The sequence below is a fragment of the Trachymyrmex cornetzi genome, unplaced genomic scaffold, assembly GCF_001594075.2.
Source record: "Trachymyrmex cornetzi isolate Tcor2-1 unplaced genomic scaffold, Tcor1.1 scaffold88, whole genome shotgun sequence".
Classification (NCBI taxonomy): Eukaryota; Metazoa; Arthropoda; class Insecta; order Hymenoptera; family Formicidae; genus Trachymyrmex; species Trachymyrmex cornetzi.
Genome location: NW_017300223.1, coordinates 481,538 through 500,267, shown reverse-complemented (window position 1 = coordinate 500,267; position 18,730 = coordinate 481,538). Strand labels below are relative to the sequence as shown.

Genomic DNA, 18,730 nt, shown 5'->3' with positions numbered 1-18,730 from the left:
GAACTCAACTTTGGCCTCCTAGATCACCAGACTTAAATCCTTTGGATTATTTCCTTTGGGGGCATCTGAAATCATTGGTTTATACCACCCCAATTGAGAATGAGAATGATTTGAGGAATCGAATAGTTGCCCCATGCGAGGCAATACGTAACACACCTGGTATCTTTGAGCCTGTACGTCAATCTTTGAGAAGAAGGCTCGATGGATGTATTATGGCGCAAGGTGGACATTTTCAACAATTTATCTAATTGTTTTATTTCGTCAGAAGAACTGAAGCCTGTTTTTATTTTTCTGTTTTTGACTAGTTTTTGACTAGTTCAAATTGTATTTCTTTCAAATAAACAGATTATTACTACACGTTTAAATTTTTTTATTTTGGAAACTAAGCCGTTTAGGACACATGTTTATATGGACTTTTTTACTTGAAATAAACCAAAGAATCACTCTGTTGAGTTTGGGAACATACTTAACTAACACCCTGTATAAGCAAACTATTTTATTAATAAAAGTGTTTGTCTAATTTCGGTCTTTATGGAAGAGTTTTTGAGCATAAGGAAGCAAATAGAGCACGTACCTCATATCTCGATATTGGTGGACGCATTGGGTGGATTGCAATTGGAGAGATTGCTTGGATGTGACGCGCACAGCGTGTTCTAGGAGTGTGCTTTTCGTGATTCACAGGACAAAATATATCGAGCTGGGATAAGCACATCAAACTTGAGATTGACATTTACGTTTGTATTTCTTGTTCACGAGCGGAAAATACTGTTTTTTGTTCCACGTTATTATTAATTGAACCATTATATATACAAGATTAATTTATCACGTAGATGTGAGGAAATCAAATCATTGTTATGAAATACGGTTTGTAAATTTTGAACAAACTAAAGTTTTCCAAGATGCGTATCAATCGCTTAATTGCTATCTTTGTAACTTTCTGCTGGCACGCGATAATGTTGAAAGAACAATTATACGCGTTGCTTTAACTCGCGTGATTAGGAAAACTCATAAACGAATAATTTACATTGATAATAGAGCGTTATCAATGCTATGATTTATTCTTGGATTTAACTGGATATATCCATGTCGATTGGTATATCTTTTTAGCATAGCAATCTTGCAGTAATTAACCAAGTAAAATACAAATTTAAAGAAAAGAAATTATTTTTATCTATTTACAAACGGGCTTTCTCTCACGAAATAATGAAAAAGTTTTTATATTGACATAATTGATATTATTACTCTAAATTTTAAATATTATTTATTTGGAATGCTTTTTGATAAAAAATATCTGGAAGGGAAGAAAAGGATGAAAGATAGGAGCATAATAGCCAGATACAGATGTGGAAATGAAACAAGAGGAGGTCAGTATTGGAGAGAGGAAGAGGATAGGAGATGCAGAATATGCCAGGTTGCAAAGGAGAGTACGTGTCACGTGTTAACGGAGTGTGAACAGAAAGAATGGAATGCAGATGGGAGAAGAGGGCAAAGGACTGGAATAATAAAGATGGTAGAAAAGGCGAGAAAAGAAGTAAAAAAGAGGGAAATAGCAAAGACGAAAGAGGACTTTAACTAGACGGACAGAATATATAAATCCTAAGCGATGTTTTGTGAGGATGGACGTAAGATATCAAAGACCACGTTTGGATACCATATTGTTGTTTATTCAGATATATATAAGTTATATGTAAGTTCAGATATTGTTGCTAATTCAGATATATATAAGTTGGACTTTGTTGTTAATTTAATTTGAGTTAATATACCGAGTGACTTTGCTGACTTTGCTGACGTCTGAATAGAATAAGATAATATAGGAAGAGTAATATAGTGTAATCAATGTTATTATGTTAAAGTGTGTGCTAAAATGTGCGTTGAAATATATGTGTGTGTGTGAAGCTGGCGTATCATTTGATGGAAACTCATAAAATATTGAGAGTTTTGAACGTATTTTCAATAGTTCTATAGTTCTAGATGGATAAAACTAATAGTTCTGCCCTCTAAAGTGGAAAAAAAGTGAAAGTACTAACTGAGACGCCAGGTTTACGCAGCGTCTCACTTTGTCCTACGCAAATTTTGACCATAGATTCTTGTAGGATTTTGAAAAACAAAGAGTTCTAGATGAGTTTCCGAAAGAGTTCTGGCGATAAATAGTGTTATTTTTAATTTTTAATAATATGTTAGCCCAACAATACAATTTTTAGCAATAAAGATGAGATGCTGTCCAATTATCGACAGTTCTGAGAGTTCTGTGATAATTTTTGTGCAATACTGAATGTATGCTAACGCCTTCCGAAGAGTTCTGATGATAGAAATTATTTACAAATTTTTTTGAACAATTTTTAAGTCGCGAAATAAGCCCTTTTTATGCTATATGTGTGAGACGCTGGTCGAAACCAGAGAGTTCTGTTAGACTTATTGTGCTTATCGTGTAGCTACAGATGTATGCTAACGTTTCCAAAAATACAATTTTCAGCAATAAAGATGAGATGCTGTCCAATTATCGACAGTTCTGAGAGTTCTGTGATAATTTTTGCGCAATACTGTATGCTAACGCCTTCCGAAGAGTTCTGATGATAAAAATTATTTACAAATTTTTTAAACAATTTTTAATACCCGAGAAAAACGCTTTTTATGCTATATGTGTGAGACGCTGGTCGAAATTAAAGAGTTCTGTGAGACATATTGTGTTTATCGTGTAGCTACGGATGTATGCTAACGCCTTCCGAAGAGTTCTGATGATAAAAATTATTTATAAATTTTTTAAACAATTTTAAGTCGCGAAATAGGTCCTTTTTATACTATATGTGTGAGACGCTGATCGAAATCAGAGAGTTCTGTGAGACATATGTGCTAATAGGTCTCACAAAACTCTGATTTCGACCAGCGTCTCACACATATAGCCTAAAAAGCGTTTTTGTCGGGTATTAAAATTTGTTTAAAAAATTTGTAAATTTTTATCATCAGAACTCTTCGGAAGGCGTTAGCATACATTCAGTATTGCACAAAAATTATCACAGAACTCTCAGAACTGTCGATAATTGGACAGCATCTCATCTTTATTGCTGAAAATTGTATTTTTGGCCTAAAATATTATTAAAAATTAAAAATAACATTATTTATCGCCAGAACTCTTTCGGAAACTCATCTAGAACTCTTTGTTTTTCAAAATCCTACAAGAATCTATGGTCAAAATTTGCGTAGGACAAAGTGAGACGCTGCGTGAACCTGGCGTCTCAGTTAGTACTTTCACTTTTTTTCCACTTTAGAGAGCAGAACTATTAGTTTTATCCATCTAGAACTATAGAACTATTGAAAATACGTTCAGAACTCTCACAATATTTTATGAATTTCTACCAAATGATACGCCAGCTTCACACACACTTGAAATATATAACAAGATACATTTATTGTAAAGAAATTATGTAGACCGGAAACCATCCTAAGCCATTAGGCAAGGATTAATAAATACAATACAATACAATGCTTTTTGGTAAAATTGCATATTTTCAAAATATATTTATCTATTAAGATTAAAATGAATTACCGTGTATATATAATGTGGATTTATAATTGTGCAAGCGACACGAATGGTTGCGTTTATCAGAGAGTACCATTAAACCGTAGAAGTAAATAGCGCGGAACAGCGTTTTATGATAACCACGATAACGTGAGCTTATGAACGATCAATGACGATGAATGTGACTAATGAATCACTAACTTTACTCGTTAGCGAAACATTTATCCGCGCTTACATCAGTCCGCGTCGTTAAATTATTCCAATATTTACATTACGCTTCTTCGTTAATAGTATTTCACTTTACATATTACAGATCTTAGGTATACAATGCGACTTTCGTTTGTACGGCTTTTTGTGTAAGTTTGCATAGTATAATCCAATTTATTATTTCTTTCATCGATTTTTACGATAGCCTTATCTGAACAGGCCTTTTTATTGTCCGTTACTAAAATACGCCGAGTGAATTTATATCGCGTTTTTCCCAAGTGACACGTCATGATAAAAATCTCTCTCTTGTGCCCGTATATGCTGCAAGCTGAAAACTTTTTGTTATTCGGTTAGTTCCATCATAAAAATGGATTTATCACCGTTACGTCTGGGAAATGTCGGCTTATTTGTGCGAAGAAAATCGCGATAGAATCGTTAGCATTTGATTTCAACGATCGTGTATTAAATTGATCAATTTGTCGAGGTTATTAATCTGTTTACACAAGCAAATTAACCGGATACTTTGATAGAGAACTGTATATAAACTCTCTAATATCTATATTAATTTTGCATATGCATGTTTTATCGAAATATTACTAATGTTTTACATACAAGTTAAACTAATATATACTTTTTTTGGTTCTAATAACAGTAATTAATAAATGTTTTGTTTGCTAAATTGGTTTGAACGTAAAAGATTATCAAGATATAAATCTAATATTAATAATATTTATATTAGAAGATACAAAGAAAGCGACTATTATTTCACGTCAATTGACGTAATCGCGAACGAATAAAATTGGAACTACAAAATTCACAACGTGTTTCATTAACAACGTCGCATTGATGATTTTCCTTCGATTTCACCCGTTCTATATTTCAGTTTTCGGACAATTTATTTTTGCCCCGCGCATCGCGATATTTCCAGCCTTTATTTGCATATAACTGCATTTTATTGCCAATTATCTCGAATTCGATCTCTGCTTTTGCATTTGTTTTTCATACATGATGATTCCGATTGATTATCAATGACTATTTCGTTGCAATAGAGTGTCGATATGTCACAGAAGAGCTAATGAATAACTAAATGAAAAGCACTCTACGTACTCTCCGTTTAATATTACTACGTGCTACATATTAATATACTATGAAATGTGGTCTTTATAATCTTTTAGTAATTATCACCCGATTTGAAATGGATGTCGGACCAAATGTCTACGCATTCATCAACTTGCTCGAGTGCACTCACTACAGTTGGCAGTGACTGTAGGCTGTTTGTGTTTGTGATTAGATACGATTAAGTGCGACTATTCCTCAGCGTTGCTTTGTGCTTACCGTATGCTGTTTCTCCCCAGTTATATATAAATTTAGCATTACCATTTATCTTTTACGGTAGTCGCTTTTCGTTATAGTAATGCGCTTGTTCTCTGTCACCGCTGCTCTGGTGCGCAAGTTTAAATTCCACCGAGCTTCGAAAATAGCGTTATCTTGAGAAAGGGAGAATAACCAAGTGTTTAAGCATTCCGTACAATGTTGCGAATCTACCATTCGATTTTGATTCGCACGTCGAAAACGTGTGCGACCTATCACGTATAATTGCTATTTGAAATTCTATTTCGAATTCTACTCGGTATTTCACAAAGATTTTTGGTTTTCTATTTTGAGAAATGATGGTTTTCGTGATAATAGTAGTACAACCTCAAACGTATATGTACGAAGAGTGATCTGTATGCAGAAACCACCGATGCCGACGGTTTATACAAATTCGTCGCGTGTTGTGTCATAGTGAATCCCACAAGCACGATATAGCGTTCGCAATTCCACGGTTAGTTACACTTACCGATTTACACGCGATACCACGCGAAACGATTTATTCAAGCCAGCAGGTAGTAAGCTTGCATGTCTCTGCACGATTGTTGTAATATCGGTGCTCTTTCGACGTTATTTCATTACTTCAAATTGATACGTCTCGTGCTCCGATAAGCAATTCTACGTATCTAGTAATCGAATTTTATTATCTTATCTATTATCTAAAATTTTCATCGATATTCTAAATTAGTGAAGCGCGCCGTTTCTGATTGTACATAATCCTGTTTTGACCTCAGTGTTGTGACGAAAGCTCGTCGGTTTATTATTTATCGCCGTTTTTCCTTAAGCGCAAGATCGATGACAGCGAAAAGAATAACTGATATAATAATAGTATTTCTTAAATATATAAGTGATGCTACAATCTTACAAAGATTGATACAATTTTTTAAATTTATTCTGGTATATGTGTAGTATATTTCATTTCTAGTATATATATATATTTATATATATATATATATATACCCTTTATGTTATATTATTTTTCTTTTATTCTCGAATTATAGAGTATTTTTTAATTCAAACCTATGTTGAATAGGTATCTCGCTACGAAAGCTTTCTTCAAGATCTTTAATTTTGTGGTGTGAGACTTTTCACGTTGAAAGACCACCGAGACCGTCTCTTTTCTCTGTGGCACAATTCTCCCCGAAGAGCGAACAGGTGTGCTAGAAAGAAATATCTCTTACTTCGACCATTACTTCTCCGCTATTTGGCAAAGATACGTCGAGATTCTTCTTGTATGTAGGTGACGAAAAACCTTTCAAGGTTTGGTGAAACTGGGTCATCGCGCGCGCTGTTTCCACATGGTAGCAGCAGTCGTTCTGCAATGTGCAGCTTAGCGTGAAGATACGAAAAGATATAATCTGCCGACGATAAGACTTCAGAGAGTGACGTTCAAAGGTTACGAGCCTTATCCTTGCGTGTATGGAGCCCTTTTCCGGTTTGCGTGCTCTTAGAGGTTGTTCGCGCAAGGTTGCGTATGAGGTGCAATTTGTATCTTTTCGATGTTTGATGTTGCCGTTCGAATCTAAAGATGTTTCCTTATGCGTTATAGAAGTGTAGAGAGAAATCTGCTCTTACACGAATGAAAATGTTGGATAGTTTTGTGAAATATTTTAACCTATATATAATATTCATTTATGCATATGCATTCTATCTTTCTTTGTCCCTTTTCTCTTCTTAAAAGCCGAAGAGACTATAAGATATTAACTTATATGCTAAAAAGAATATTAATCGTTCCGTGCGTAACGCGAATCGTAAAATCGCGTTGGAGTATAATTCGCGGTGCTTCTTCTTAAATCTTTGCGCGAATCAAATTTTGTGATCTATTTGACGAATAGTTGAAGATTTTGAACTTTACAACTCAGAAATAATGCTGAATTAAAAAACGAGAAAGAGTTGTATATTTTACTTTATTGCTTCTTATGTCCTAAATAACGTACAATACGAATTTCATATTTATGAACGGCTTCCGATTGCGAATTTATCTCGAGTAACATAATTATTTTAAATATTAGGATGGTGAAATATCTACTGCTTGAGATAATGTTATTTGTTCGGTTATTTGTGAAGAAGAAACTGGTATAAGTACTTATAATACAATTTCTTCTTGAGAAGAAGATAATCTCAAAGGAGAATACAAAGTTTTCAATAAAATATAAACTGAATAAAAGTATTAAAGTACTTCAAATTATGTCATCGTTATAAAATTGATTATCAAGATAGAAATTTCGCAACAATATTGTTTGCTCTCTTTACACTACTTTTATTCGTATCAGCTATGTGTGTGTATTAAATTTAAAAGAGAATAACATAAAAAATTTTATATATATTGGATTTAAACAAGATTAACATTTAAATTTTAATAAGCGTTATCTTTTGCATACTTCTTTGAATACTATCATGATTGTAAAATATATTGCTCGCAAAATATGAACTTTCTTTTCTTACTCTCTAAATTTCTTGAGAGTAACAATATTGGACAATGAAGAATTTTGCAAATTAATGTAAATCTCTGCATTGTATTGTTCTTCTGCTAGATAATAACCATTCTAAAGTTACTCACATAATCTCCAACAGATGCATGTTGTTGGTAAAATACGCCAAGTTTTAATGCGAATTTACTCTGTAATGTGCAATTGGATATGTTTATATTGTCCTAACTTTTGATTAATGTACTATCGTAATATTCGTGAGGACATTTGTATTGAATTTGCGCTTATGTTATACCATGTAATTTTCATCCGTTCTATGAAATTCATTCGTTCGTTCTATGAAACTCACAGTGATACTTTTCTTTATTTCGAATGAAATGTGAGAAGTATTGACATTATTGCAACATATTTTTTCTACGTGAAAATCTTTCGACACGCATACATAAAATCTATATAAATAATTTCAATAATAATACAACTTGTAATTTAAATATTATACGGTGTATTCAAAATTTTTGTTATTTAGTAATAATTGAATACATAAAAACGACAGTCTTGTTAATTTAGATTATCGAAGGAACTCTAACGATTTACAGATAGATCATTGAGTTTTAATTTTATCAGAAGCTAAATTATATATATAAAGATATCCTAGTTATTTTATTTTACTCGTACATCTATTTACATTACTATCAATTTTGTGCGTATCGTCACAAGTGTTGTTACATTTACCTGCAACCCTCGCCTCTTTGCACGCCTCGTACATGTCTTGTTTGATCTCCGGGTTGTCGTCCGCGATAGTTTCGCCGACGGTCACGAATCTCTCGACCGCCAAATTTACCGCCTGGCCGACCCTGGCAACCGCTCGCAAACTCCGGTCCGAGCATAGCGGTCGTTCTCTATGCGAGATTAACGTGGAAATCTGTAAAGATATTGCATTTTGATGAGTACACAACATTTAGTCGAAAAGATCTATATGAAATTTCATTTTAGAATTTTGATATAATTGACAAAGAGAATTTCATGGTTTTAGGTTTGCATTTATTAAACATTATTGTTGTAAAAAATATCAAGATTACAAGTCTATACATATACATATAATTCGAGGGGGTAACCACTTAATGTAATCGTGGGACAGAGTCCTCGAAATCATTATAAAATTCATATGAAATTTCTATGTATAATCCGATAATTGCGTATGCAATCACGATAAATCATTGTATAATATTAAATAAATTCGTATTTTACCAAACGACTTCATATGTAGCGAAAAAAATTATTTGTAATCAGATGAAATCATATGATATCATGTAATCTGTGGGACAATATTTCAGCTAGTGGTTACCCCCTCGATATAATTTATTGCTTCGACATATTTAATATTTTATAAAATAAAATTATATTGTATTTGTGAATAAAACTTAAATTCTCACGTAAGTGATTGATACATTTTTTCTGGAAAACTCAGTTGAAATCAGACATGATACGGTTTTATAAATAGATTTTGAGAGTGTTAGTTAGATATTTGTGTTATATTTATCGAAGTTTAATTAAGAGACTCAAATAAAATTTATTTTAAGACGTAGTCTAAATTCTGATATTTTCGATATTTTGATTATATATAGGTATGTGGATTTTGGTTCCTCTTAGCGCTTATTGCGATTGCATTTCGACAAGCAGGATTTAGCTTAAGCAAGAAACGTCAACGAACACACTTTGATGAGCATTTGATGAGCATAGATAACGCCGTAAATTGAAATAATCGAAATTTATATTAATAAATATCTTTCATTTTTTACTAACATCTTAAAGAAAAAGTTTGTCTCCACATATGCAAATGTTTAATCGTGATTATTTGTTCTTACTAGTTGGACTTAAATGTAATGACATTCAGAAATGTGTTATATCTATCAAGTCAAGACACAAACAAACACCACAGGTCGCGCGTTAGCAGAATTATTATCACTTCGAAATATTTAATAATCACCTTTTAGTACTTGTCATGATCGCGTTCTAATTATAGATAATGCCGCTATCTATATGTTGGGTCGAGTTTTGGTAGACGAATGGTACATAGCGATTTTTTTGTAAAAAATAGAATACTATACCTACGCCGTAATAATAGATATCAAAGTCTCATAATAATTTGAATTGTTATCATTACGAAATGTATTTGTTATTGTGACATATAACGCGCGTAATATTTCTGTGAGATCGCCATCGAGACAGATGAGCCGTCCTGTACGTCATTTATTTTAACATGATCGCGACAAATGTTATAAGAAATTAAAATTCACATATTTATTAAAATATTTAAACGAATCAAGAATATAATAAAGTAAAACCGAGTGAATTAGTGGATAATTATTATGCGTCATCATCTTTCAGAATACTCGTTCGTCATATTATCTTTCTAAGAGATAGATCCCGCAATAGAATGCAAAAACGGTCAAGTATTCGTAGACAGTTGCATCTACAGAGACTAGTAGAGCTTGTTACCGACTCCCTTATTTTAATTAACGTCGTCGTCTTATCTAATCCAGGGCGATTTGAAAATAACCAGCACGTTCGTTCGCATACCGGTAACGCATATTCTGCATTTGTTTCAGTTGTGTATATGACTAGCGACCGCGGTATAAACGTGCTGCTTGCGTTGCGCGTGGAATTACGGCGGAGAGTCTGTGGTAGCTTGTTAAAATTACTAGGTACGTATAACGCGCCCCGAGCATTCGCGAATCGTAGCGGCTACACTGCATTTTCCACACAATTAGACGATGCATTTGTGCGTCGTTCCTTTCAGAGATGTCTGCCTCAGTCGAAGGAGGGAAAAGGAATACGGGCTGTGACGTGGAGCAAAGGGACGAACTCGCGGACTATTGTTTTGAGAGATGAATGCGTGCACTGTGCAGACGTGCCTACACACATATACATATAGAGTCATACGCATGTAAACGACTCCATTCATCCCGATTCGATCGTCTTATGTAAATGAGAGATGTCTGTGACGACACAGCACTTCGTTGCATGTAATTGCATATTGCATGCATGCGCGGCAGCGTGAATGGCTATGCGGGATAAAACTATATTTTGACGTTTTATTATCGTAATATTATGACGTCGTAATGTTGTAATAGTATCGATTATAATAATATTGATTTGGCTGGATTTGGCGCTAATTAACCTAATTTTCTTTTGCAATTATAAGAAGCATTGATATATAATTACCACTATAAATGGAAAAGCAAATGTGGTGGCACATTCATAAATTGCTGGTTCAAAGAACCCGTTTATGCAAAATAAGTGTTTTTTTTTAAGAGTTTTAAGTTTAACTAAAAAAAAACAGGCCTAATATTGCAATACAGTATTTTGTTTAGAAAAGAAATAGAATTATATATTTCATTCGGCCATTGTGACATTACTTATCCAAAATCTAGAAATTTCTTTAGCCACATACACACATTTGAATGACTTCATTTATTCGTCGTACAGTTTATACAATAGGGTAAACTAGGGTATTACGGAAAAGATAGCCATAAGCCATAATTTCTTCAATAATTGATAAATAGTGCATTGTTATAGTCATTCTTAAAGATAATCAATATTTACAGTAGTTCATATGAGTACACTGTTCAAAATAACAATATTATAAATACTATCTAATATTTTTTCTTTCGACTATCTACAAAGTTTTACACATGTCTGCTAAAAACTGTTATAATGTCTAATAAATTACAGTTAAGCTGTCATAATCAACATTACATGCACAATAAAGGTACGTAAATTGCAATGTGACCTATAATTAATACTTTTATTTTCACTATTTATTTATAAATACTATAGCTATCTTTCTTAATATCATGGCCATCTTTTCCCTAAAAATCAGATAAGATGGCCAATGCATACTTTGTAATATTTTGATAAAATTAAAGTTCTGTTAAGTATTTTCTCTTTAATTTCGATAGTATTTGTTACTTTAAGCTTCAGTGAAAGTAATATCCCAAATATTGTTAAAAAGTTAACAAGAATAAATGTATGTTTTTTGCATTTTAAAAAACTATGGCCATCATACCCGAGTTTATCCTATAAATATTACATTAAATTTTTTAAAAATATTGCGTTTTAGTATGCATTATATATACAGTGTTTTATTTTAATTGTCTTAGGTAAATAACTCGAGAAGACGCAAGATTAAAAAAATTTTAGACAAAAGTTATGTGATTTCAAGGGAGATACAAGACCTTGAATACCATAGACCTTAGGTGACGTTGTCACGGTCAGAGTAAGGTCATTTTGAATTTTTTAATTGGAACCCCTCATTTTTTATTACATATTCTCGAAGCATACCTCGAGAGCTTTTCAAAACATTGTAAAAAAATATTTTTTCGTTAAATATTTTTTGAGTTACAAGGCTCGAAAGTTACAGTACCGCCAGCATTAGTATTATCCAAGATGTCCGATCGACGACTAAAACCAGCTCTTGAATGTTGTTCAGAATCATGATCTGGATAACATTTGTCAAGATTAAATTCATTGGAGCCATTGGAGATTGTTCTTCTTATTTTCATTTTGGCATTAAAAATTTATTCTTATAATTTATAACTTTTATTTTTATTTTAATATTTTGAGTAATGCTAATGCCAACGGTATTGTAACTTTCAAACCTCATAACTCGAAAAGTATTTAAAAAAAAAATTTTATTATAATATTTTTAAAAGCTCTCTCGATGTAAGCTACGAAAATATGTAATGAAAAATGGGGGTACCATTTAAAAAATTCAAAATAACCTTGCTTTGACCTTGATAACATTATCCAAGGCCAAACCCATGGTGCCATCTTGTGTTCTTCTCAAAATCACATAACTTTTGTCTGAAACTTTTTAAATCCCATGTCTCCTTCTCGAATTATTCGTCTGGGGTGATTAAAATAAAACAACCCGGCCTGTATGTATATGTATATACATGTATATATGTATATGTATACACATACATATAATCAGTGTTGGGTAATATCTTTATACATGTATCTAGATACATGTATCTAGATACATGTATAGAGATGCGTTTTGTGTATCTAACCTATATCTGAAGTACATTCAAATTTGATATTTGTATCTAGATAAAAAATTAGCATCTGAACTGATTTTTAGATGCATTTTTCAGATATATTTCCTCAGTATAATCACAATTCCATTTTATATGTGATTGTCGATTGATTCCATTCCGCAGAAAAAAAACAACTTCGCTGTTGCAAAATTCTATAACATGATTGTCTTTCTCTTAGTTCCTCACAGAATCTAAACGCAAATCAGTCATATTAAAGAATTTTACACAGCTGCTTTCTCTGCTGAACGCAGCCAGTGATCATAGATTGTGGAATTTCACATGTATAGTTAAGCTGGAAATACAATGTTTGAAGCATTTTTAGTTTATATTAAAACTATGATGAATAATGATGAATAATATCGTCTTATAATTCTTATCTTAAATCTTCTTCTCTTCTTCTTACGTTAGGCCTCTGGCCTGTATGTTACACCTCTCTCATATGCTTGTGGTGCGCACGCTGATTATTTAATTACCACGAGCATATGGGACCTACAATTTTGATGCCGGTTCCGAACGGCGGATTTTTCGAGGTGTTTCTGGGCAAGGATACTCTCGGGAGGTTGTCGGCCTTTTCCGAGAGGAGACATGAGCGGAAATATTTTGGTTCCTACTGGGATCGAATCCGGAACCTCTGGTATGATAGACCAGTACGCTGTCTACCACGCCACGCTCGCGCTCTCTTATCCTAAATCGTTTTACGATAATTATAAATTTTTCCAACTATCTAAATGTAACAAAAATGAATGAATAAATGATTCATTTAATAACTAATTTTTTTTTTAACACATTACCATTATTACAATAAAATTAATTTAAGAGTATCTGAAATGTATTTGAAGATACTTTTATCCCAAGCAGAACCACAAGTCATTATGATATCAAAATGATGTCAAAATGACACCAAAATGATCATTAAAAGTCTTTTTTCAATCATTTCCGATTCATTTTAATGTCATTTTAACATTATCGTGACTTGTTGTTCTGCTTAAGTAAAATCTGATCTCTCTCTCTCTCTCTCTACATATATATATATGCATATATCTTATAGCGTTAATGTGTTATACTTTATGTTAACCATTTGCCAAGTGTTTTTAAACGTTCTTTAAAGTGCGAAGAAGCTGTATGAATTTCATTCCATAACACATGTATTATTGCAATTAATTTAAATATTTAATAAGTCTTTGAACAAGAATCTAATTTTATAATTTCCATATTTATCGAAACGTCAGTATCGTTCTTATAAATATAATACTAGAGAATTACAGACAGAAAATATGCACTTACAGAATATCTTACTTTTACCGCATTATGTTTTAATGACGTTTGTCGTTAGCAGGAACTTTGTCGTTAGTTACGATGGCTGCCGTTCGCAAGTGTCTCGTGCAAAGTTCAATATAACTTTGCATAATTTCCGCCGACCGGAACTCCATTTTTCACGATGAAATTCCAACGGGTTTCCTCGAGCGACGCATGAGTAACCGACGAATAATTGAAATAGCTATCCTCTCTCTCGTAGGAAAATCGCTCATTCTGCATGAAATTTTTCGAAAGTTTATGAATTTATGTATTTGTCGAGAGAGAAGAGACACGGTATTTCATTTTTCATTAAAATTATATAAATTATTTTCGCAACTGACAATATCTTTTTTTATCTCTCGCTCGCCGCATTGGTATTAACAATAATAAGAACGAAGTCTCTGGATTGTTGGCGATATCGATCCGAGTGCTATCGACGATACCGTTAATCGCTTTCACGTGCGAAATTCATCTCCCAGCTTACGTGTGGCTATTCGCGGAATTTTCGATATCACCGGTGAATATTTAGCTCGCGAGATATCATCAATCAATTCCGATGTCGCATCGCGGTAGCGAAGTGGTTTCCTGACGTATCATCCAGTAGTGACACTACTGTAGCGAAAGCTCGGACCTGTAACTTATGTTCCGCAATGGAGCAGCTTGTGAATTTATCGTTCTAATACGCGACGACCATACGTGATATTATGACGTGTGGAAATAACTTACCTTGTGTGCAACCGTGGTCTACATAATCGGGACGTTATTAACGCATAATCGCGTGTCGTTCTATTCACGGAAAATTCGATGAGGAAGTATTAGTCATAATATACTACAAAAACCGATATCTATATTTTTACCAAAATATTTTACTGCTATTCCTAGTTACGAAAAATAATTCTATAATCCACATTACTTTTTCTTGTTATATTTTGTACTCTTTTAAATGTTTCTATAGTATGTGTGTACATATATATCAAATATCGATATCCTGTTCCGATGTAGAAATTTTATTCGTGCATGATAATCTGATAAATAACACTAAACAATTCCCACGTGTTCATTAACACTGCACGTTGCATGACGTATAACAGGAGCTGTGTAATTATTCATAAACGACTGGCATATTACGCTTGGCATTGCACATTTTTAATCTAAATGACCGTAACAATGCAAGATCATATCAACGTCGACAAAGATGATCGAATTGCTGACTGCATAATTTATATTCCTGAATCTTTTTAGTCTAATAATATAGATTTTATTATATAAATTTTGTTTGTCAATATATTATAGAAATGTCAGATATGTTTAAAAAATCATAGGTTATATATTTCTTCTTATTTTTAATTGTCTTTTACGAAATTGTCTTTTATCGAAATACATTTTTTGAATTAGTTTTTCCACTCAAATAAATTCGAGTAATGTTATTGCATATTAATAGTTTATGTTTGGAGAAATCCTCGATTTATTTGTAAATCTACTTCGTGGATTGTCTGTTTGGCATTATTGAAATGAATATATTGAAATGGATGAATTTTCGTTTGTGATCGATTTCTTCACTTTATTATATCTTTCATTTATGAATTGGATATTGAAACTTCTCGCGAATACGAACACACGGTAATGTTGCTACAACGGCGCATGGGTCGCCACCTGCTGTGACTTGAGCGGATGGCAGCCTGCCCATTGAGGGATATCATGCATTTCTTTTAGCAGAGATACGCATCTCTATATAAGTTATAAAAAATGTTTTAAATAATTAATTCGGAAACGTTGCGAATTTTTCGCGGTCAAATCATATTTAAAACTTAATATTTTATTTTTTATTTTTTTATAAAAAAATCCGTTAATTTGAAATTAATTCATTACTATACAAAAAAGTACAATAGCATCGGAGCGATTAATAGTATTTGTGAGTTTCTTCCTTTGCTCAGAAAAATATTTCACGCGATCAGTAAAAAATGTTCGACTCAAACGAATGCGCTATATAGAAGAGAAAGAGAAAAAGCTTCTCACGGATAAATTTAATTAAAGTGCTCAAAGAGCGGGAATCGCGAATGAGATTTGATGAGTAGATTTGACTGATCTTAAGTATAGTTTTATGAATTCTCTTTACTTTTTCTTTGCGAACTGCGAAGTCTCCTGAAAAGAAGAAGGTCAGCAGATGTGTTAATTAAGGGATTTAACTCTCTCGTTATGTAGGTGCTCGAATTGAAGTTTGTTATCTCGTTTCAATTAATTATTTTTTTACACTTTTCTTTATACTTTCGACTATTTTTCTTTTTCTTTTCTCTCCTTAGAAAAGAGAATAGCATATACGTGATTACTTCGTTGCGGTGTACTTACTAATTGTAAATATATATCCGTATTTTTATAAAAGATGCATGAGTTTTCACTTCGTCTACGGTCGTCTTTCTTTGAGTTTTTTCATTTCGTCATTTCCTTCCTGGCTCACACCGTCCTATAAGGCATGATTTTTGTTTTTTATTTATCTAGAGCAGTTTGGGGACACACGCACGCACGCACGCACACACTCTTCCTTCGATTAGTTTCCTTTTTGTGTAATCTGATATTGTTATGGAATATTTTTTCGTCTTGTGTAAGTTGGCGCAAGTTTATTTACAAATAGGCTGATTTTGAACAAGTTTTTAAATAAGTCTAGTTTTTTAAAAACGATATTTCCTAAAGTGCTCAATCTATCGAAATTAAGGGTAAATGGGGATGTAATTGCGTTGACGTCGTGCAATCTGTTACAGATTTTTCAAAAGAAAACGTGTCAATTTTTCTTTTCCAAGTCACTAAACACACTTTGTTAGGAATTTCAGAAACAATAGATCTGTTCGCGTTGCTTGCACTTTTTGTATTTAGCATCTCCGTTTTCTCTCATATTAATACTCTAATATATATTTATCTCGCTTTAAGTGCAAAAATTTTTGGAGGTTTCAAATAGCGCGAACAGATCTATTGTTTCTGAAATTCCTACACTGTTAAAAATGTAACCACGAGGTTCCTTTACATGTAAATGAAGCTTGTGGTTATGAACGAAATTAAAAGTAATGAATGATTTAATTGAAAATTTAGTTACAGTAGTTACTTAAATGTAATGAACCTGTATATTAAATTTATGTATATTAAATTTAATGTACTTTTAATAAAATTTTATGAAAAGTACATTAAATTTCATAAATTTTCATGAAAAATACATTAAATTTTATGTACATGTACATAAATATACTTTTTAGTTACAAATACATTAAATTTAATGTAATGTCATGAAATTAAATTCAAATTAAATTCAATTGTGTAACTTAAAAGTTAATGAAATTTAAGAACATTTCTAACAGTGTAACAAAGTGTGTTGTGGCATTACTATAGTGATAATATCGCTATAACGGTCGGCAACATATAGAGGATGTATTTTCTTCTTCCACAAATCTCGATTCACTGCCGAATAAGCACCAAACGAAATGACAGCGAAAGGCATGTGACGTTTCTCAACCAGCCACGATAAGTTCGATCCAATTTCCCATCATGACAGAAGAGGGAGATTACGTCGATAGAATGGAGAAATCCGGGGCACTGAAGAGTATAAATGAAAACTCTGCTTTGATTCGTGTAGAGTGAAAAGATTGAAGGAAAAGAAATAAATATTCCAAATTACACGAGATCACCTGATCTCTGTAACTCTGAAGTGGAGAATTTTGATATCGAACAAAAGTTAGGAAACCGATGAAAACAAATTATCTGAGCAATTTGTTTCACGATGCGAACTAGAACGGTCCGCTAATTGATCCACCAAATATGTGCGTTACATCGGCCGCTACGAACGAGTTACGAACAAAGGGTCACGCTAATTTGGAGAATTTAGTTACAGTTGTTCAATGGCCATTGTACTATAATATATTCCATTTCCATTTCAAAGTAATATCACAATGTACGTATCGAGATTTATCACGATTGAACCGTGAGATGAAGATCAATCTGTTAACACGTATCAGCTACGCGGAAATTAAAAATCAACTATTGAAATACCTCTGCAAAATTGAATATAGATTGTTGCAGAGTTAATATGATCAAATTCTAAGATATAGGGGAAACCGGGGCACTATGGGTCATGGGGTACCATGTGTCATTGATTGTTTAACATAATCTAGAATGTTTACATTAATATTACTGGTACAATACGACTGTTACTTCGTTGCCCATATTTTTTATCTAGATGGCAGTGATTAAATTCCATTGTGTCGAAAAGCATCGATCATTAATGGTTTTCGTGGTGCAATAGTAACATTTTAACCGCATAAAAATGTTTTAATATTGTTTTTGTAGTAGAAGATACATGTATGAAGTTAAGATGCAAGTTCCTCTACGCATCTTTTCTCAACTACTACGTTATAAGTAATAATCTAACATTTATTTTTTATAGTTTTCTATTAAATGTATAATTAAATGCATAATTGAGGTCATATATTAAATATTCATGATGAAACAGGACAATACAGAAAGTATATGTCAGTAAAAGGGCAGTTTATACTTCTAAGCAACTAATTTTATTTTATCCTAATAAATTTTTTCCCTTATATTAATGGTTATTTTTCACTCGTTTTCTTATAACTTTCTATTTTATTATTTAATAATTATTAGTTATAATATAATTATATTTTATTATATTAGTGACTATGCTAAAAGTATGTAAGTTAATTGAAAATATTTTTCAACTTTCCGTTATTTTTTGTATAATCCTACTATTTTGTGTGTGACTCATGGTACCCCGGGCATGGTATGGGGCATCATGGGTCGTTTCTTAA

The 18,730-nt window shown here is 32.6% G+C and overlaps 1 protein-coding gene across 4 annotated transcripts in view; it reads right to left on the bottom strand.

Moving 5' to 3' along the window:
• The window catches only part of alpha-Catr (alpha-catenin related), a 59,775-nt gene that overhangs the window by 16,003 nt on the left and 25,042 nt on the right, over window positions 1-18,730 (bottom strand). For all 4 annotated transcript variants that reach the window (XR_001940544.1, XR_001940545.1, XM_018520172.1 and 1 more), the window contains exon 2: window positions 8,257-8,446. Coding sequence is in view for 2 of the 4 variants with exons in the window: in XM_018520172.1 (XP_018375674.1) it covers window positions 8,257-8,446 (190 nt within the window). In the remaining 2 variants the exon portion in view is untranslated. The remainder of the gene's footprint in view (window positions 1-8,256; window positions 8,447-18,730) is intronic.